The sequence below is a fragment of the Dermacentor andersoni genome, chromosome 3 (assembly GCF_023375885.2).
Source record: "Dermacentor andersoni chromosome 3, qqDerAnde1_hic_scaffold, whole genome shotgun sequence".
NCBI lineage: Eukaryota > Metazoa > Arthropoda > Arachnida > Ixodida > Ixodidae > Dermacentor > Dermacentor andersoni.
Window position 1 is genome coordinate 134,971,409 of NC_092816.1, and position 22,353 is coordinate 134,993,761.

Consider the following 22,353-nt stretch of genomic DNA (forward strand, 5'->3'; position numbering starts at 1 on the left):
CAAGCAAAGGACCAGGCAGGATTCCGTAAAGGCTACTCAACCATAGACCATATTCACACTATCAATCAGGTGATAGAGAAATGTGCGGAACATAACCAACCCTTATACATAGCTTTCATTGATTACGAGAAAGCGTTTGATTCTGTCGAAACATCGGCAGTCATGGAGGCATTGCGGAATCAGGGTGTGGACGAGCCGTATGTAAAAATACTGAAGTATATCTATAGCGGCTCCACAGCCACCGTAGCCCTCCATAAAGAAAGCAACAAAATCCCAATAAAGAAAGGCGTCAGGCAGGGAGATACGATCTCCCCAATGCTATTCACAGCCTGTTTACAGGAGGTATTCAGAGACCTGGATTGGGAAGAATTGGGGATAAAAGTTAATGGAGAATACCTTAGTAACTTGAGATTCGCTGATGATATTGCCTTGCTTAGTAACTCAGGGGACCAACTGCAATGCATGCTCACTGACCTGGAAAGGCAAAGCAGAAGAGTGGGTTTAAAAATTAATCTGCAGAAAACTAAAGTAATGCTTAACAGTCTCGGAAGAGAACAGCAATTTACAATAGGTAGCGAGGCACTGGAAGGCGTAAGGGAATACATCTACTTAGGGCAGGTAGTGACTGCGGATCCGGATCATGAGACGGAAATAATCAGAAGAATAAGAATGGGCTGGGGTGCGTTTGGCAGGCATTCTCAGATCATGAACAGCAGGTTGCCATTATCCCTCAAGAGAAAAGTGTATAATAGCTGTGTCTTACCAGTACTCACCTACGGGGCAGAAACCTGGAGGCTTACGAAAAGGGTTCTACTCAAATTGAGGACGACGCAACGAGCTATGGAAAGAAGAATGATAGGTGTAACGTTAAGGGATCAGAAAAGAGCAGATTGGGTGAGGGAACAAACGCGAGTTAATGACATCTTAGTTGAAATCAAGAAGAAGAAATGGGCATGGGCAGGACATGTAATGAGGAGGGAAGACAACCGATGGTCATTAAGGGTTACGGACTGGATTCCAAGGGAAGGGAAGCGCAGCAGGGGGCGGCAGAAAGTTAGGTGGACGGATGAGATTAAGAAGTTTGCAGGGACGGCATGGCCACAATTAGTACATGACCGGGGTTGTTGGAGAAATATGGGAGAGGCCTTTGCCCTGCAGTGGGCGTAACCAGGCTGATGATGATGATGATGACGCCTACTTAAGCGTCCAGAGGGCGTTGTGCAAATGCGACGCGGCGCAAATCTTGACAGGAACTTCTCTAGTCGTCCTTCCTTTATGCCACACTCCTGTCATGTACTAAGGCAATAGCGTCTAGGGCCTCGTGTCGTAGAGAATCTGGTGTCGACGCTGCGAGCGTTGCAATAATCATTCTGAACGACAACCGCGCAGGCCCTCCACATGGCGCCGGCATTGTCTCATATCCTTTACAGAGTTATTCCTCATAATTCGGAGAATGACAGCTCATAAACAAATATTGTAAAAGAAAGCACCGATAACACATGCTTTTTATGTTTTTGTAACATGGCCACGTCTCGACCACCTCCCGACGCGGCCACCGTTAGCGGCGTGCGTCTCAACTACGTCCTGACGTGGCCGGCGTTAGCGGCGTGCCGGACAGCAGCAGCCGCAGCATCCCACAGCAGCCCACAGCAACAGCGGCAGTGGGAAAGCCGAAGGAAGAGGCAAAGACAGCTTCGCTTTAAAAAGTTAAATATAAAAACCTAATTTGCTTTTGCGGTTGAACCTTACGGAGCCTAACTTTTACCAGGTTTAAGAGGAAGCTTTAGCTCGGGCCCAACTCCGACGCGCCCTATTCAAATACATGTAAAATGCAAAAACGTTTTTCTGGAATAACCCCTGGACCGATTTAATGAAATTAATTGCATTTGAGAGAAAAGGTTAAATTGGAGTGGCTGTTTTGAGTGAAATTTCTATTGAAGGCCTGAATTTTGTCAAAAGGATTTTCAAGATTTCGATAGTTTGAAAATAATAGGAGCACGAAGTTTACAAATTAATAGCTCTGCATCAAGAACAGATATCGCGCTTCTGTAAGGCCCCCATGAGATCATTAAAAGCGGACAAATTGGGTATGTCAGCTAATATCTTACGTGAATTTGTTACGTCGTGTACGAAGGTTCTCCAAAAGCAGTATTTACATATTCCGAATTTTTTTTAGGTTTATATGTGACATATCAATTTTGTCCGTTTTAGATGTACTATTAGATGCAATTCACAGAATAGTGATATCATATTTCTTTGACGAGTTACAGAGTTGTAAACTTGATAGTTTCGTTTTCTGAAAATTTTTGATTTTCGACAATCTTTAATAAAAAATTGACGACCTAAATAAGAAATTCGATAGCAACAGTCACTAGATTTTCAATCTTACTTTTAAATGGTTCAAACCTCGTAAAATTTGGTGCGGTGGTTGGCGAGAAAAACGAATTATCCTGTTACATGTATTTAGATGGGAGCACCCGAGCTAAAGCTTCCTCTTAATGGGACGCTTGTTTGGTTGTTGGCAACCAAACAAGTAAATCTTCAGTCAAGCGCAGCGTTGTGCGCGCGTGAGGCTTTGCAATCAATTCAGAAGGGAAGGCGTTAGTTCTGTGCTGTCCTTCTCCTTGTTGCATAGTTGTAATATGCACCTGTGACCGTGCACGCACTACGTTTCCGTTTCCGCTATCGCCAGCATATTCCGTATACATTTTTGTATATGTAAGCCATGTGTTTTCCTAAGCCGTATATTCAAGGTAGACGCTAAACCATTCAAACGTGAAAGTTGCTAATAACATGTCCTTGACAAACCTGTTTCTCGACAAAATTATTCCTCGGAGGCTTTTAGAATTTCAGTGCTCAAGCAAAAGGCAAACAAAAATTTCACTCACAGCAGATATCGTTTAAAGATAAGTGCAAAATAAAAATGATGCTCATCCCACGCACTGTGGGTACCGATGTACGCGAAGATTTCTTTACGGTTTGCTTTCACAATAATTAGCGGTGGTGTTGATGGCGAGAGTACGAGAGTAGCGAGTTGATGGTAAACGTTACCTTGCGTGCAGCGCAGCTGTTTGTCTGCGGAGTGCACAGAACACACACAGAGATGTGTTTCCGTGAGGTCTTGTAGTGCGCCTTTGTTCATAACCTCGGGGAGGGCTGAGCATTGTCATTGCCTTGCATGACACATTGCATCGTGGCAAAAGCGTTGAACTTGAAGTGAATTACTGGGCCAAAACCACAATCGTATTATGAAGCGCGCCGTAGTGCCAGACTCAAGATTAGATTTGACAACCTGGTATTCTTCAACGTGCAACTAAATCTACGTGCACAAGGATTTTGTGTTTCGCTCACGTCGAAATGCGGCAGCCGCGGTCGAGATTGAACCCACGAGCTCGAGCGATGTCATAAACGCAGGGCCACCGCAGCGGGCACAGAATTGTTGATTTGACGTGTGATAGCTTCCCTAGTGTCGCCTAGTTTCTACGGTGATTTAATACAGCTTTGCGTCTCCACGCCTTGCGTCTGTTGTCCACTGCACAAATTTGCATGTTTATTTTTCGGAATTAGCAGAAACATACCGTACCGTACCTCAAACGAAAATTTATTCAGTTTGACCGCAACCGCTGTCGGTTCTATACTCTCGGACAACTTTCTCTGGTTATGAAGCAAAAGCTACGGGCGCGTGGCTGCCTCACATAGTTACCGCGCCAAATAGGCCGGCAGCGTTTGAGAAGGCTTTTGGCTGCTCGGAACAGATGCTGAATGTATGCAGCTTCCATGCGCGACGGTTTCGCATTTCCCCAGACGCAGAAGGGAAAATCCGCAAAAATAAGTAAACTTTTACACTCAATTGTGTGTTCTGTCTTATTAACTGTCATTAATGAGGCGTTTATGTTTTGGCTGCCCCGGCCTAGGCTAACATGGAATAAACGCGGGGCTGTTTTCAGAACCGCTCTCATTTGTGCGCGCTTTGCTTCCGTAGCTTCACTTATATAGCCACAGAAGGTTGTCCGCTAGTGTAGTTGCTGCGTTTGCTCGACTACTCAACTTACCTTTTCACTTTCCCGCCCTCCCACCATCTATGCGAGTGGAAGGGGACAAGGCTGTCATTAGTCTGTGAGTGATTGTGAAGAGGAAGAGGCGCTATTTTCCGCAGCGCTAGGGAGCACGACTCAGCGCCTTGGGGAAGGGGAGGTGGACCTAGAGAAAGAAAAGAGAGAAGAGAGAGAAGGTCGAGGCAATTGCAGAGCCCGGTACCGTTCGATACCGCTGTCAGCTGTAGCCATGCGGCACATTCATAATTTACACGACAGCCCCGTGTCCTCCAGAAACGTAAGAAGGTGGCTGAAGGCGGAGCCGTGGTGCCGGCCGTGAAACAGTAGCTGGGATGCTCAAGCTGCAGGGAGACCGATGTGTCGTAATGAGACGTAGAGCGAAGCCCTCTCTTTCGAGAAGGCGGGGCAGGAACAAATAATATGGTCGATTGTTTCGGCCTCGCCGCATGCCGAGCAGGCCGATTAACTCGTTTCACGACTGCATCGGGTCTACCCATTGTCCGCCTCATCTCTCCCCTCCTATCAACCGTTCTCAACTCAACGAAATCGAGAGGGGAGATATATCCTCTCTGGACGCGCACCTTAGTGGATGGATGGATGGATGGATGGATGGATGGATGGATGGATGGATGGATGGATGGATGGATGGATGGATGGATGGATGGATGGATGGATGGATGCTATGAGCATCCCCTTTGGAACGAGGCGGTGGGTTGCGCCAGCAAGGTCCTGTTACTTTACTGCCTAACTTCCCAGCTGTGTTATAAAAGAAGAAACGAACAAAGAAAACCACGATGAATTCCCATAAACAAAGTTTTTGAACACCTATTGTGAACTTTGTTTTTGTACTCGTCCGTTGTTTGTGGTTTCCCCACTTCCACAAATATTCCAATTGCCTCTTACTAATCTCCATTGCGGACATCTTTACTTCCCCCTGCTCTAGCTGAACCCAAGTGCTTCAAGGACGCCAGTGATTCCTAAATCGACAGCTGGGCAGATTTCTTCACATTTTAATATTGGTATTTCTAGTAGTTTACACATAGACGAATATGGGAGAAAGCCTTTACATCTTTATTTATTATTACTTCAGTGCGTAAAAAATATTTGACGAAATTCCTTTATTTTGCTGGCTATGGCCGTTTCAGACTCATGACGGATGCCCTCGTTCATGTCATTACGAAAAAATGCGAGCACGGGTGAAGGAAGCTCTAAGAAAACGTTTGCTTGCGTGATCGATACATGGCTTTGATGATGTATGAAGGGCACTTGGCGTAAGTTGAGAAAGTGGTAGGATTGGTGCGTTTATGAATTTGTTCCTGCGTCCAAAACGGCTAAATGTTCCTTACCCAAGTAAGCAAGCCTCTATTGCGGTCGGGCCACCCTGTGTCAAATCCAAAAGCTTCCGTACTGAGGCGTCTGCTCAAGGAGTTAGTCGTCCTTCCGCAGAATAAACAATGTCGCAATTGCTTTCATGAATCCATGCTCCGCTCCTGGATTAGCACCGTGGCTTTACTTGACTTCTTACTCAGGTGACACTCACCCGAGCGTGCACGCAATCGCCTCCTGCAGGCCGGTGACGATGTCTGGCGTAAAGGAAAGAATGACGTTCCACGAAAGACAGTTTCCACGTAGAGTTGTTGATTAATATTACTAGGAGCCTTGTCGCAGCAGACGTTCATCAACCTTGGGAATGATGGTTGCGACGTGCATTTGCATAATCCTCGTGCTTGGGACTACATGCATTCTTGTCCTATTATTTATCGCTCTTTATTCTTGAAAATTTCTAAACAGTTATATTTTCCTAATTTGATGAAGGCAGTTAGGCTCAGTAAACAATAACACTTACATTTAATCATTGCAGATGAATGCATTGTTCATACAAAGCTTTATTGAAAGTGTTGAATATGGAACGCCGTAAAGGCATTTGAAGCCTGAATTGCAAATTTTATGCAAATCTGTGCCCTACACATGCTTCGAATGCGTGATGAACCTAATTACTTATAGGTCCTGTAGTCTCTAGCGCCAGAGTTCCTTCTAGTAGCTTTTCCAAAAAACTATGGTTTTCCGACACCTGCATCACGATGTCGCCTGAATACGTCACTTTTTGAGCTCCTATATTTCATTTTTTCACCTTAACAAAATTTGAAAGATTCCGCACGTTGATATATTGACCCATAAATAAAAAAAGTAATTAACGAACTTGTTTTTTTGTTTATTGAAGGCGCTGACCTAACAGTTATAATGGGTGGCCTCATACCTGTATAAATGTGTGGCATTCGTTCCTTAGCTTTCGAAAACGCACTTTTTCTTTGGGACGTTGAAGGCAGTTTCTAGAATACACTTGATTCTTTCATAGCTTATTCAGTTTAGGGAACCGTGAAGGGCTTCTCATGTAATTTAAGTTAGGCACCCTAGCAAAAGAAAGTTACACACTTTTATTCTCAAAACTTCAGCATGATTGCGTCTTTGCTGACATAGATGTTTGTTTCGCTTTGAAAAGAAAGCCCTGGAAGTTTTCAAAAGTGTAATCGGGGCAGCAACTAGTTTCGTTGACGTGTTCTGCATTATCAATGTTAGTTCACATATTTTATAATAAAATGCACCATGTACAATATTTCATATGTCTACATACCATTTACCTCGCCTTTTGTTAGGCCAAGAACGTAAGGTAGAAGTTAACTACATGCCGTGGCGGCGTTGTGGCTTTGCGTTGCGGTGCTGAGCCCGAAGGCGGCAGATCAAATCCCGGCAACTATGGTCGTATTTCCACAGGGCGGAAATGCAAAAAAGCCCATGTATATAGTGCATTGGGCATACGTTGAAAAATACCAGGCGGTCAAAAATAATCCAGACTCCCCCACTACGGTGTGTCTCACAATCACATCTTGGTTTAGACGCGTAAAACCCTTGGACCTAACTTAATTGAACAATTGAAAGAGATTCACATGAAGAGTATTTCTGCAGCAGTAGAAAAATGGTGGAAGTACTGTTATAGTACTCACAAGAACATCCAGAAAAAACTCACCGCTTCCTAAGGAACCTGGCGAAGTTATGACCACAAGCAAGATGTAATCGCGTAGAATGTGCATGACATGCATCCATGGATGATGCATTTTGCTAGAAATGAAGTAAAAGTACTGCGTATGAAGGTTCATTATAGAGAAACCGTTCATAATTGCTTTCCAATTTCACATTCGTGAAACAGGTTCTTGAATGCCAAATCAATCGCAGTGTTACCAAATAAATCTGAGTGGCCATGCTACTGACTAACAAAACAATAAAATAAAGCACTTAGACAGTAAGTGAGGCCATAAAATGCACGCAACCAGAAGCACAACAGGTTGATTTCGTGAGGGTCTTTCACTACTTAAAACAGTACCGATACTATAAGGAAAGAGTAGTAAAGAGGCTCCCCAGTAATTGGCACTACCGAGTAAAGCGCGTCTACAGTACATGAAGGTAACAGACTTGAATTGCGACTTTAGGTACGCTACACGTTTCATTATGCATGCGACGGATCTAGACTCATGACTTCTCTATCTCTTTCCCTCCCCCATCCCCTTTCATATTGACTGTGCAAATACACATGAAAGAATGTGAAGAAAGGAACTCTTTAATCGGAGTACTTGTCTTCGGAAAAGAAATTGACAGTTAGACGATGCAAGGAACGGCATTACTTATGTTTGTTCTACGGCTCCGTGTCGGTGCGGTTGCAGGGGCCCATACCAAAAAGTCACTTCCCCTTGTTTTCCTAGGAACGTAAACCTACGAGGCAAGTTAGCCATTCAGCGAAGAGAGTGTCTTTGATTCCCTTCTCATTAAAAACTCGTTCGAATATGTGAAAGGAAGAGCCACAGGCCTGTGCGGCACACCCAGTACAGTCATAGCGTAAGCTGGAAGAGCGGCTGCTTAGGAACTCCATGTTCGGTCGCACGCACTGGAGGGCCTCTGCGGCGAAGTCTGTTACCGTCCTTTTGACGAGAATCATCTGAACTGTGCGCCCGGCTCCGAGGGTCAGCTTCGGGTTGTGGTGCTCTCTGCACAGTGGTCTGCTGAGCCCGACGTTGCCTGCTTGTAGCCGCGCGCATAGCTCGACGATTAGCTTCTTCAGCAGTGGTTTGTACCTTGCGAGGAGGCGCCATAACGTGTACCGAAGAGCAAACACAGGTATCTAGATTATGCGCCGCACATGCCGCATCTCTTGACCCGCGGAACAATACGAAGCTTTTGTTGATTTAAAATGATGGCTTATTCTCATCCCTTTTGAAACGGGGCGGTGACTAATCGTCAACTAGGCCTGCTTGAATTAACCAGCTCCATCTAACGCAGCGTGCAACTTCTAGAAGTAGGGATGCCTGGTGGGTCGGGCCGGTATTGCACTATCTTCGGGATTGGTCCACGTATGGGGAGTGCTTAACGCCTGCTTCACCTCCGCTGCGGATCGGCCCGGCGTTGCACTATCTTCGGGATCGGTCCACGTACGGGGAGTGTTTAACGCCTGCTTCACCTCCGCCGCAGCCAAGGTCGTGGATTCGACTGCCACTAATTGTCGCGGGTTTTTGTACCACATTTTGGTGGCGCATAATTCTGGTGCCATTTGGTGGCACACAGTTTTGGTGCCGTAACACCGGGCATCGCATTTTTTTACACATGAAACATCTAAGGCTTTCGTCTTATAAATGTGGCTGAAGTTCTTTTCCTGATAAAAAAAACTAAATCTTATAAACGCGTAGCCTCAGCCATAGCAGAGTGGCAGATTGATGCCCTTCTACTAACGCCGGAAACCACTGTGGCACCTTAATGGCCGATGAAGCCCTTTCTACTGAGCATTTTGCTGTCGAGGAGTGAGATGGCTCTCTCGGCGCAGCGGCGCGCGTTGCCTCAGCAAAAGCGCAGGAATGCGAAACCATTACCGCTTTTGCCGTGCTAGTGTGTTTTCAGCTTGCGCAAAATGCCACTGCATATTAGCTGAAGCCCTGTGCTCTATCCATGCTCCAAAATTTCGAACGGTGGACAGAAGACGTGTGGAGTAGTTGGCTGCAAACATTGACATATTAAGGAGTGGAACGATACTGTGTGGCCACGTTCACGGACGCCACCTACGTAAGGGCTTCCTGTTTTGCCGGCTCTTCATGATGCATGGCTTTCCTCGTGAATAAAATGGAAATTATTCAACCGCCAACGTTGTACGCCTAACCTCCAAAGAAGAAATTTCAACCACGGGACGGCGGAAAAAGTGAGTAGCACTCGCTACACAGATATACAAGGAATAGCGCCGCCTTCTCGCATAATAAGTTTCTCGCTCGTTGTCTACACGCATTGACGTCAACATACCGGCATACTTGGCACCACTATATTTCGAACGTATCTAGAATGAGCGAAAGGGCGCACTCTTGAAACCGATCCGGCAAAGCATGGGCACGGTGACTACACCGACAGCACACGAATGGTCGAAGCTGGGCGTTTCCTGCAGTCCATAGAGTAACCGAAGGACCACCGATAATACGCCCTTGATATACGCTATCAACGAGTGCTGAAGATCCACCTTCCAAGCCTTGTGCGCCGCAAAAACTATTATGTCGCCACTGAACACGCCAGCGAGCCATTAGGTATAAAAAAAGGACTGTCACCGCTCCGAAAAACGTTACTGGATCACAAACACGACAAGCCGCGTCTTCAAATTGCTTGCCCAATAAAGAACGAAAAGCAAAATGCACTAATCTTTGTTTACTTCATAAGCGGAAAATTTGTATAGCTTGCACTACATTTCGAGCCACACTTGCAGTAGACGCACTGTATAAACTGCTAGCGCAGTTTCCACAAGGAGCAATGAGCGCTAGAAGCGCTTACATGTGCACTGGAGTTGTGGCCGAGGCTTAGTGTCGTCCACCCAGTCACTGTCTACAATATCCGTCGTAACAGAAGTTTGCTCAGCCCCGCCGTCGTCATGCACGTTCAATGTAAACACGGAGACAACGAAGACAGCTGAAGCAAGCAATGAGCGAATCACCACGTGATCAAACGTGGCGGGGCCAACGAGACCGTCGTGAAAAGGCTATATCGCAAAAATTCAAAGAAGTTTTATGGTCAGAAGAAAAGCACTGAAACACCCTGTTGGGGCGCATGCGTGGCAGTAAATTGTTGAATCGGCCTGTGCGCTCGGGTAGGATCGGAAATATAGTACAGTGTTTGCGAGGTATATGCGTCACAATGTACACAATAGCTTCATCTCGCAATTGAAGTGACAGAAGTTCTACCGAAGGTTTGGGTTTGCGCGAGAAGCATAACATAAAAACTGGCGCTTCAGTGAAAGCGGTCGACAACCTTCCGAAGTTCTCGCATTCAATGTCTCAAAATGTCTCAAAGGACAGCCGGAACGTCAGAAAAGCCACATGCGTGGCGAATAGAGCTATACAGCAGCTGAATGAGAAACTCAATTGCCCCAAACTTTACCTGAGTATATATAGTGAATCTATATTCACTATCGTTCAGTAAGCATTACCTAAGGTGCAATGCCCGAAGAGAACAGTTTTGAAAAGTGGCATTTAGCAACACTCAGGAAGGCATGGTTAACTGCAGGACCACAAAAACGAGCTACGTAGGCGCTGAGTATTAATTATTGGTTAATTGTAATTTGGTCTGTGCTTGTTTATGAAGTTTCTTTTTGTGATCTGGGCGATATCCTCTGCATAAATTATGGCACGTGACATTAAATTTTAGTTGAAAGTCAGCGCCTTGTCCTGCTTTTTATCCCAGTGTTGCGTTCTCTTGCATTCTGCAGCCCTCATAATTTCTAGGAGAGACATATATGCGCGAAAAAAGCGAGAAGTATTAAATATAGCCAACGTGGCATGGGTATAGTCTCCGTGGCGTTAAGAAAAAGAATGAAAAAGAAAATGAGCAGCTTGCCAACAAGAAAGGTAATTTCAAGTAGAACGTATCAGGTGTATGAATTGACAGCCATTTGATAAACAAATTAACAACTCACAAGCATCAAAGTCAAGCGATTAAAAGATGAACAACGAAAAAGTCAACAACAGCGAAGGTAAATGTGAAAATAATATGAAGCAAGGGGTGGCTGAGAATGAGCAAAAAAATTAAACAAAAGCTACCTCTCAAAATGTCTTGTCCTCATGTCAACTAGCAAAACCGATGTCGTACTGATACGTGGGAAACCTCGTTTTGATGCTATACCTGTGCAGTACATCTCCCTATTTTCACGCGCTCGGTGCTCCTGGCACTGGCATATTGCGAGTGAAAAACAGGCGAACAGCCACATGTTTTTCAAGAAAGACAAACAAAGTACTACCTGTTCATCCCTTTCACGGTGTTTAAATGGGCCAACAACCCGTCATTACAAACATCTGCAGTTTTGTCCTCCGCGTGTTTCCTTTAAGAGACAACACAGTCGAGTGCGGCACACCCTATGTGGTGGAATGTGATCAGCCAGTTCAGAAGCAGCAAGGCGGCTAACCCTTGGCAGGTTTATTGCCAACCACGCAATGTCTTTTGTCCTACTGTTATATTAAATTAGGTAAGAATAATCGTAATGATTGGAAGAACACAAACCAGCTTGTAACTTTATAAGAATGCGGCGAAAGGCATGTATAAAGAAATGAATTGCTCCTTGTTTCCTAATTTCGAGCCAACAATTTGAGTAGTACAGAGCATGCCTTTCCCCCACCGCCGCAAGTGGTCGTGAGTTACTACATTCAATAGCGGTATATGTTGCTGCCGTCGGTTGTGGCCTACTTCATTTCAAGTAGTCTCCGAGAAAGCTTAATGCACAGACCTTCTTGAAGCATCACGTGTATCGTGGAAACGGAAAAAGGCGAAAGTTCCCTCAAAGTATGCCAAGCGTTCTAGTTTTTCACTCGGATCCCGCAAGTTTAGCAATCAGTTTAGGCGAAGTTTTCATTGCTGGTTACGAAGAACGCTGTTCCTATTTTAGCGACCATTCGCCAGTATAGAGCACGCTACTAAGTTGGGCACACTTTCACTGGTAAATGTTTCGCACAGCATAAACATCTGGTGCCTGGACATTCCGATCCCAGGCATATCGACGATAGAACGACGACGATGGCATGACGACGTGGAATGATGATTACCACATGACAACAATGAGATGATGACACTGCACGAATACCCCCAACAGTCCATGGTGGAATGGCCCCGATGTCACGACAACGCCTGTATGACGAGCACGTGGTGACGACGATGCAATTGCGAGTATGAATGATGGCGATGGAAAAGCGATGACGTTATGATGACGGCGGCGCGATAATAGTGACGAAATGAAGGCCTAAAAACAACACACTGACGATCGATGACAGAGTAAAGACGGGGGAACGATGACAACGCCATAGCTGCGAAGGAATACTGATAATGAAATGAAAGCGCCAACATGATGACGACAGAATGACGACGACGTCATGATGACGAAGGAGTGTTTGTGTCGGAACTTGAGTCGATGCTTATGTACACTACCGAACGCATCGGGCTACCTCTCTCTCCACTATGTGCAGTGTTGGTCTGCAGATTTATATACATTTGGTACGTGCCAACTGCGCAAGACAGCAGCCTGCAGCCGGTACCCCAAAGTGGGGGAAAGAGAGAAGGAAAGCTTCGCTTTAGTATGACTGGTACGGTTGCTGGACTGGAAACCCTCATATCAAGCAATATGTTTATGAAACAGAAAACATCAGGAGCTACCCTTGAAAATGTTCTCATTATGAAAATACTTCTTGGAGGACTATTTATAGATTTCATTTTAAACTGCTTATTCTGGTGTAGCAGCTATAATTTGGTCGTCTTTTCTCAAGCACAAACACTAAACACAAATTTTGCAGTGACGCATACCTGGAAGCGCTTTGGGAGAGTCGTCGCATGTATGTCATCACAGCTAAAAGCGAGAAGCAGTCAGAACTTACTGATGCCAATTCAAGCAGGCGAAGAATTCTCGTCTCCTCTAACAATATATTCCTACGAGAGTTTCGTGCCGACGCCATTACAACTATGAAGGCTCTTAATAAAACCTGTGCAGCCGTACAGGCGAGCCAAACAAAATTTCGGCTTGTTGAAGGCATGATTTCACGTAATTCTCAACCACAGTTCCGTAACATGCATATAAAACAATCGCACTGTCTCTATGAAAAAGCACTTACGGCAGCCGGAATGTGAGGCAGGAGATTCAGGATAAGGAGCTGCAGAAAATCGAATACATGCACTGATTACTCGTCAGGAGATTATTATGCGTCATATATTTCCGCCCATTTTATCCATCATTCGCAGCGTATGCCAAGTGCGTGGATAATAGGAGACATTTCTTGTATGACTTCCTATACATCAATCTAATTCAAAGAGAAAGCTTCGAACTCTAACCTTCGAAATGGCTGCGCTGTCCTAAGCAGCGACAGCCCTATAATGCCCCATGATATTGTTACAGAGCGCGGGACGTTCATTCAGAAGGCTCGGCGTGAAAGCAGTGGATGGGAAGAGGCGGCCAGACAGAAAAAACAGTCTTCCTCTTCCTTCTCTTCTATCTCTCCTTCCCTTCGGCTTCGCACGTACAAACGCGCGATTACACTGCATCTCGCTCAGACTAAGCCCGCTGGGCGAGTCAGGTGGCCTCGCGCTGGGTGTATCGCTTGAGCCTGGCGACATGCGTTATACTAGTTCGGGCAGAACATCGGCCGTTTGTGGTGAGGCGCGTTATGCTATAGTTCACCTCGCTTAGGCGGTCGAGTATCAGGAAAGGTCCATCATACTGTGCCTAAAAGCTTTGTGCAGAGACTGCGTTTTCGTAGTGGGATCCAGAACCAGACCAAGTAGCCAAAGGCATAGGTAACGAGGTGGTGGCGACTGTTGTATCTCGCCTTTGATGTGTTCTGTGCATCTAGCGTATGCAGATAAGGCAAGCCTACGAGCTTGTTCGGCAAGAGAGGGTTTCAGCTATAGAACGTCTGTCAGTAGTCGACAAAGAGAGGACGCTGTCTTGAGTACAACGACGCGGGCGTGCATACAGAAGAAAGAGTGGGCTGGTGCAAGTCGTCTCGTGTCTCGCAGTTTTGAAAGCGTACGTCATAAATGCTAGAATACCATCCCGATTCTTTCGGTCCGATGCGACATTCATTGCAATAATGTTGGTAAGCGTTCGGTTGACACGCTCTGTAAGGCCATTGATCTGGTCATAGTATGGCGCCCAGTGTCGGAAGGACGCAAGTGCAGTACTTGCACAATAGCTGCGGTGAACTGGCGGCCACAGTCGGTGATTATCACTCGAGGTGGCTCGTGCCGGACGGTGATGTAGTGCGACAAGAGAGACCACTGCAGCAATGGTGGAGGGTATTGCTGCCGTCTCGCAGTAACGAGTATCGTAGTCAACGTATGCGACTATCCAGTGGTTACCCGCGGAGGATCGTACAAAAGGGCCCAGAAGGTCAATACCAACCTGCTCAAAATGGAAGCTTGGAGGCAGCAGAGGCTGAGATTGACGGTGGGAGCTTTGTTCAGTCGTTTATGACGCTGACACGCCATGCAGCTGGCAAGGTATTGTTCGGTAGTCTGACGGTTTTTCGACCAAAAAAAGCGTGCTTTAGCCCAGAGTTCTCACTGACACCAAGTGGCCTTAGGTGGGGTCATCGTGCGTGATACGTAGAATAGATGAACGGAGGCTCTCTGAAACCACTAACAGCAGGGGTGCATCTGTTGCAGTTTAGTTCCGCATGTACAGTAAGCCATCGCGAACATAAAAACGGCGTGCTAGTGTAAAATTATACGTAGCGGAAAAGCACGGTGCTAAACTCGGGTTCTTCATCTGCTCAACCTGGAATGCATAGTTGTCGGGAAACACAGATTCCAGGGAAACGACGTAGTGGTCGAAATTATCAGCGTCTCAGTCCGTGGAAACAAGTGGCATCTTTGAACGGCAGTCAGCGTCAACATGGCGCCGGCTGTTCTTGTACGATGCAGTGGAATCTTACTCTTCAAGTCTAAGGGCCCACTGCGCAAGTCGACCAGATGGATCACGCAAGTTCTCAAGCCTAGAGAGTGAGGGGGGGGGGGGGGTCCGTGACGATTGTGAAGTGTCAGCGATACAAATACGAGCGAAACCCCTAAAGTGCGAAGGTTACTGTATCGACCTTGTCCCGGTCGAAGAAACCAACAGCAGACGTGTCAAGACAACAGTGAACCCTTATGTTTATTGCGCTGGGCATTTTATACCAGAGCGAGGGAAAGGGGGTAGTGGAAATAGAGGGCAAGGAAAGGCACGTGTCGTTCCAGCGTGCCGAGACAGCTTGTGCTCGTGGAACTGATACGATATATCTTCCCCTTCAACGCCGTTGGTTTGTCTGCTGGAAGTTTTGATCGTATCCCAGACGTTCAGGAGGATGGGTGTGACGCAGCGACCTCCGTTGTGGCAGAACTTGTTGCGAAGGTGGCTGCGTACAACTAACTTGTTGCGAAGGTGGCTGCGTACAACTTGCCACCGGCGCACTTGAGTCGGATGTGCGAGATTCTAGAGAGGCCGGAACCTGGCCTTCATGGCAATACTCTTCGTCTGTAGTGTCCTCAAAAGGTTCGCTCGTTGCCAAGAGGTGCTGCCGATTACGGCGTAAGGTGTTACGGTCCTGCGTTTCCACATAGAAGGAACGTGGTCCGACTGATCCAAGCACTTTGGCTTTTCGTGCCCATGCCATCCCCTTTATGTGAACAACGTCGTTGCCATTGAGGCCAGGAAGTACGCGCCTGTTGTGCTTGCCCTGCTTGTGCTTTCTGACTCGCGTGGCAGCAAGCGGTCCTAAGTCCGGTATGGGCGTGCGCAGACGTCTTCCTTGCAGCAGTTCCCCTGGTGAGCGGCCATCCTCCAGTGGACTTGCTCTGTAATTCAGGATGCCAAGCCAAAAGTTTTCATTCGCATCCTTTGTCTTTTTTAGAATGCGCTTTATTACCTCTACACCTTTCTCGGCAAGACCGTTTGACTGAGGGTACTCTGGGCTGGATGGGACATGTTTGAAGTCGTACTGCTGAGCAAATAGCACACATTCATGGCTGGCAAACTGTGGGCCATTATCTGTGCAAACTTCGGTCGGTATACCATAACGAGAAAATATGGCCCTCAATGTTTGTATCACAGAACTGGCTGTGGTATTAGGCAATAGTTCCACGTCAGGGAAGTTCGACATTGAGTAATAGGTGCACAGGTAATGTTGGCCGCTGTACTGAAACAAATCGACACCAATACGGCACCAGGCTTGTGTGGGTGTTGGGCGTAAGATGAGTGGTTCTGACTGCTGCTTATACGCATAAGTCTGGTACATTGGACATTTGTGGATCAGCATTTCAATGTCAGTATTTAGAATTGGCCAGTATACTAACTGTCTTGCTCGGGCTTTGCATTTTCCAATGCCGAAATGCCCTGCATGAATGCGCTTTAATATTTCCAAGCGCATGCTACTTGGCACTACCACCTTCGTTCCTTTCAAAAGGATTCCTTTTACTACAGAAAGCTCAGAAGCAACAGGCTTTAGTGGACCTTCCACAGCACACCCCTGCCCAAGCTTTTGTAGTACCTGGTTGAGATATATGTCACGCTCGGTCCCACTTGCTAGCCTTGAAGCGGTTCTTTCACTTACGAGTGCCGATACTTCGACGTCACTTGTGGGCGAGGCTGTGTCATATTGAGGAGCAGGTGCCCGGGAAAGCATGTCTGCCACCACCATCTGCTTTCCGGGGATAAAAGATAGGGTGTAATTAATTACTCTTGGCGGCATATCAGCAATGGCTTTTTTTGTATGTCAATTAATGGGCGATGGTCGCTCTCAAGAATGAACGGGTGACCGCATACAAAGTGATAAAACTTTTCACATACGAAAACCAACGCCAGAGATTCCTTTTCGATTTGCGAATAGCGTTGCTCCGATTCACTCAGAGCTCTTGAAGCTTAAGCCACAGGCCTCCAGCTACTTCCGTGACGTTGCATCAGTGCCGAGCTGACACCGTACTGAGAAGTGTCAGATGTTATCTTTGTTTCTCTTCCGGGCTCGAAAACTGCTAGAAGGGGCGATTTACTGAGCTCTTTGCATATAGCCTCCCACTCGCTCTCATGATTAGGCGTCCAGTCAAACACAACATCGTTTTTTAGCAACGAACGCAAAATGGAAGTACGCTGCGAGAACGACGGCACGTATTTGCCAAAGTGGCTGAGAACGCCCAAGAACCTTTGTACCGCTAGCTTGTTCTCTGGTGCCGGCATCTTCAGCAGAGCTTCGACCAAAGCAGGGTCAAGACGTATGCCCCTGTTGCTGATAATGTCACCAAGAAATAAGACTTCCTCTACACCGAACAGGCATTTTGACGCATTAAATGTCAGCCCCGCTTTTGCTGCTGCTCGTAACGCGTTTCTCAGCCTGTCATCGTGTTCTTCTCTGGTAGCGCCCTGAATGAGCACAACATCCACGTATACACGCACACCTGGCAGGCCATCGAATGTCTCATTGAGCGCCTTCTGAAACACTTCGCTTGCCGATTAAATGCCAAAAGGCAGTCGAAGAAACTGATAACGGCCAAATGGAGTTGCAAACGTGCATATTTTGGAAGACTGCTCATCCAGAGGGATCTGATGATACCCGGCGTTAGCGTCAAGGCGAGAAAACATCTTCGCGCCTGCAAGCTCCGCTTCTATGTCTTCTCGGCGGGGCATCTGATAATGCTCCCTCTTAAGGGATTCATTAATTTTTCTTGGGTCCATGCATACCCGCAACTTGTCTTTTTTAAGCACGATGACCAGTGGGCTTACCCAATCTGTCGGGCTGCTGACTTTTTGAATGATGCCCTCCGCTTCCATTCGCTGTAGTTCCACACAGAGAGGTTCTCGGAGCGCCAAAGGCACTCGTCTGGCTGGGTGGATGATGTGCACAGCATCCTCGCGAAGGGTGATCCTGTACTCGCGCTGTACACGGCCTGTTCCCTTAAAGAGCTGCGGAAATCCCTCGACGACCGCTGAGCTGCTGCTCGTTGTTACAACATCAACATTCCGCTTGATAAGCCCCAAGTCATCTGAGGCTTTCAGACCAAGGAGGGTGCTGTGGTCTTTCTTAACAACGAAAAAGTCAGTGTATATCTTACGATCACCAATCGTAACGTGCGTCAAAAATCTGCCGAGCCGTTTGATGACGCTGCCGCTATACGGCCGTACAACTGCGTGACTTCTCTTCAGCGAACCGGCTTTCAATTTTCGAAAAAGCGACAGAGGTATAAGGTTTGCTTGAGACCCTGTGTCGATATTGAAGTTGATGTCCTTGCCTTGAATATTTGCCGCCATGATCCAGTCCCGGTCACTGATAATATTACCGATGGCGACGTCCAACACATTGAAATCATCGTTTTGGTCCCGAGTCGTAAAATCGTGCTGTACCTCAAGGACGGTTTCTCTTCTTTCGCAGCATGATGCGAAGCGGTTACGCCCCTTGCACAAGTAGCATGTTTTCCCGTAGGCTGGACAGCGTCGTGCTGCATGTGTTCGGCTGCAGCGGAAACACTTAAAGACTTGCCGTGGTCCTTGCGCAGCGCTTTGCCTCGACGATGCTTCAAGCACGTGAAGTTCCCCGTCTGTCTTCTGCCACAACGCGTTCTCGCGTGCTGACGTTTCAGCCGCCTTGCATAGAGCAGCAGCTTTATCCAGGGTAAGCATCTTGTCCATTAGCATCTTCTCTCGAAGCTTCTGGGAGTTAGTACCAAATACAATTTGGTCCCGCACCATCTCGTCCATCATCGTTCCGAAATTGCAGAACTGTGCTTGTCTCTTCAGCGCGCGAAGGAACTGTTCAAAAGGTTCAGCTTCGTTCTGGAGTCGAGAGCGGAAGACGTAACGCTCGTGAATGTAGTATTCCTCAAGTTTACCTATGACAGTCGCATAGTCTTGTTTGTCCTCGCCTTCGCTGAACGTGAAGTTATTTTAAACTTCGAGGGCCTCCTCACCAGTCACGCTGAAGAAAAGTGCTGTCTTCGCTGCCTCTGACCTCAATTTTTCAGAGCATTCCGTGGCTGCCAAAAAGAAATCAAACTTTTGCCTGAACAGCTTCCACGTCCTTCCTCCGTTGGTCGCAAGGCCCAGAGGTTCCGGTGGCTTTACGTACTCCATGTCCTTCGTCTTCTGTTGCAGGGATACGGGGCTTCAGCATCCCACTTCTGACACCATGTATCGACCTTGTCCCGGTCGAAGAAACCAATAGCAGGCGTGTCAAGACAACAGTGAACCCTTATGTTTATTGTGCTGGGCATTTCATACCAGAGCGAAGGAAAGGGGGTAGTGGATATAGAGCGCAAAGAAAGGCACGTGTCGTTCCAGCGTGCCGAGATAGCTTGTGCTCGTTGAACTGATACGATACAGTTACCGCAGGACATTCCTGTTCCATCACGGTATAACTACGCTCTAGCTTGCTTAACGAGCGGCTGACGTAAAAAATAACTTGTTCTCTGCCATCGATGCGTTGGACCAGTACAGAACCATTGCCCACACCACTAGCATCTGTATGAATTTCGTTTAGTGAGGAAGAGTCAGAGTGTCGTAGAATAGTTTGTGACGTCAAAATAAGCCTAATTTATCAAAAAGAGGCCTCACACTCAGCAGTCTAATCTAAGGGTGCATCCTTTCGTACAAGACATGCAAATTGATTAGCAACGTTGTCAAACTGGTGAATAAAGCGGCGAAAGTAAGAGCACAGTCCCAAGAAAGTGCGCTGCTCCTTCACAGACCAAGGGTGCTTGAAACGCTTTGACGGCTTCACTCTTCTGTGGACCAGGTTGGATGACGCGCTTACGCACAAGGTGACCAAATATCAATGCTTGCCGCTCTCCGAAATGACACTTCTTTCTGTTCAGAATGCGCCCAGCGTTCTCGATACAGCTGAGGACAACATTGAGGCGCTTAGTGTGTTCAGTTAGTGCGCGACCAAAAATCACTGCTTCATCAAGGTAGCATATGCAGTTCTCCCACTTCAGACAGCGCAGAATTGTACCCTTAAGGTGCTCAAAGGTTGCGGCGGCGTTGCCCAGGCCGAATGCAACTACATTGAACTCCGTCTGGTGTCACAATTCCGTTTTCTCTTTGTCTGCCGTATACATCGGCATCTGCCAATATCCAATGCGCAAATCATCTGAAGAAAAATATGAGGCTGAATGGAGGCAGCCAATCGCGTCGCCAATCCGCGAAAGTGGATATGCGTCCTTTTTAGTGACCGAATTTTGGCGTCGATAACCTCACAAAATCTCCATGTTCTGTCTTTCTTTTTAGCGAGTTTCACTGGAGCTACCAAAGGGCTGCACGACTCCTGAACTGTTCTTTTTGAAGAATTTCGCGAACTTGCTCATCGAATATTTTGCGTTCTACTGGGGAAACTCGGTAAGGCTTTTGTCTAATCGGATGCGCCATACCTGTCTCGATCCTGCGGCGTGTGCGCGACGAAGGAATCGAAGGCGCTTGGACAGAACATCGGCCAATGCACTCGGCTCACTGGCACTGAATGACTTGTTGACCATGCGAAGAACACAGTAGTCTGTAGATCTAAGGTTTCCCACCTCGCTTGGTGAATCTGCATCCGTCGGTGAAGCAACTGTCAAATGCGCGGCTTTTCGGAAGGCGGCAAGTTTCAGGCTGCCAAGTAGTATGCCAGGCTCCAGGGAGTAATTCATAATCCAAAAACGCACACGCCCATGCTCCACTGGCACCAGACAGTGAGGAATCACAATGTTCTTTCTCCTACAAGATGAACGAATGTGCTCCACAGTGGCATCAAGCATAGCGTGTGTTGTTATCACACAAGCCACTGAAACGCAGACAATTGAGAACGCTGGCACTATGGAGCCGCTACAGACAGGGAAAGGTACTTTCGTTGCAGAGGCTGTTGTTCTCCAGAAGCCCGGATGGAATGTTGCCACGCAACTCCCCAGTTCGACCGTCAGCTCTAGCATCACACTGCTTCAAAAAGTCAATGCCTAAAATTACGTCATGAGTGCACGGGGCTGTAGTTACGATTTTGGTGATAAAAAGTCGACTGCATAATGACACGTCGACAGTGCACACACCAACGAGACGTAATGATTCGCTACCCACTACAAAGAACTTGAAGAACTTCGATCTTTCCGTAACATCACTCTGTAGCGTGGTGTTCTCTTAAATCAGAATCAGTTTTATTCATGAAAAAAATGGTAATAGTTACATTATAAGCATATACTGAATACTGACGGAGGTGCCGTAGTTAGAAATTGAAATGGGACCTCCTGTGCATGATGACTAGAATTAATAATACACAAAGCAATGTCAACGTGTAAATTTACGATAATAAAGGTTTTAGGAGACAAGGCATAGATGAACATGAAAAGCAGCAGATGAATGTATTAAACATTAACAAGGCTTCGGGTTAGTCAACAAAAGGTGAAACTACAAAAATAGCTTAAGAAAAAAAAGTAAACGAAATGAGGGAGACAAATAGAGACACAAAGTGAAAGTTAAAAATTCAGCACATACTACATTCAAATGGGAAAGTCGGAGGAAGCTAAAAGAAAATGCTTAAGTTCCGTACGAAATCTGTGAGCTTTGAACAATTTCAAAGGGAATGGTAATGAGTTCGACAGCGATAAAGCCGAGAAGTGTAGCGACTGCTTGTCATAGTTGGTGCGAACGAAGGCTAAAATGAAGTTCAGATTTCCTGCAAATATAGTATTATTTATATTAGTAAGGGATGTCATTGGTATGCTCGTCACTGGAATGTCATTGCTTAATGCCCTAAATATAAATATGGCCAGGTTATATTTAACAAGATCAGTCACATTCAAAATATTATGTGCATATAACAGCAGATTTGCGCTATTGCTAGGAGATGAAAATGTTATTGGTCGAATAGCTCGATTATTAATGACTTGCAACGAAGTTAGGTGACTGTTATAAGTGTTTCCAGTGATTCAATGTTATAGTTAATATGAGAACGAACAAAAGCATAATAAAGCGACGTGAGAGTAGAAAATGAAAAAAATATGGTCGTGCTTTGATTAAAACGCGTATTCGGCATGCCATTTTCTTTTTCAAATTAGCTATGTGAAGGGGAAATTTAAGATGGCGATCAAATTCCACACCTAAATAGGTACAATGATCAACAGCAGTGATTAGGTGATTGTTGATGGAAATAGACTGAAGGAGCTCCGGCGATTGCTGATGGGAGGGAAAGACGACAAAATTGGTCTTATTATGGTTAATCTGCAGCTTGTTAAGTTCACACCATGTAAAAATTTTCCCAAGAAC

At 46.4% G+C, this 22,353-nt stretch overlaps 1 protein-coding gene across 1 annotated transcript in view; it reads right to left on the reverse strand.

The window, feature by feature from the left end:
- The window catches only part of LOC126525038 (uncharacterized), an 81,603-nt gene extending 68,316 nt beyond the window's left edge, over positions 1 to 13,287 (reverse strand). Inside the window, exons 1-2 of the mRNA XM_072286771.1 lie at positions 13,220 to 13,287; positions 7,081 to 7,172 (exon numbers count right to left, since the gene is read on the reverse strand). Coding sequence (XP_072142872.1) covers positions 7,081 to 7,168 — 88 coding nt within the window. The 5' untranslated portion in view covers positions 7,169 to 7,172; positions 13,220 to 13,287. The remainder of the gene's footprint in view (positions 1 to 7,080; positions 7,173 to 13,219) is intronic.
- Positions 13,288 to 22,353: the final 9,066 nt, after the last annotated feature.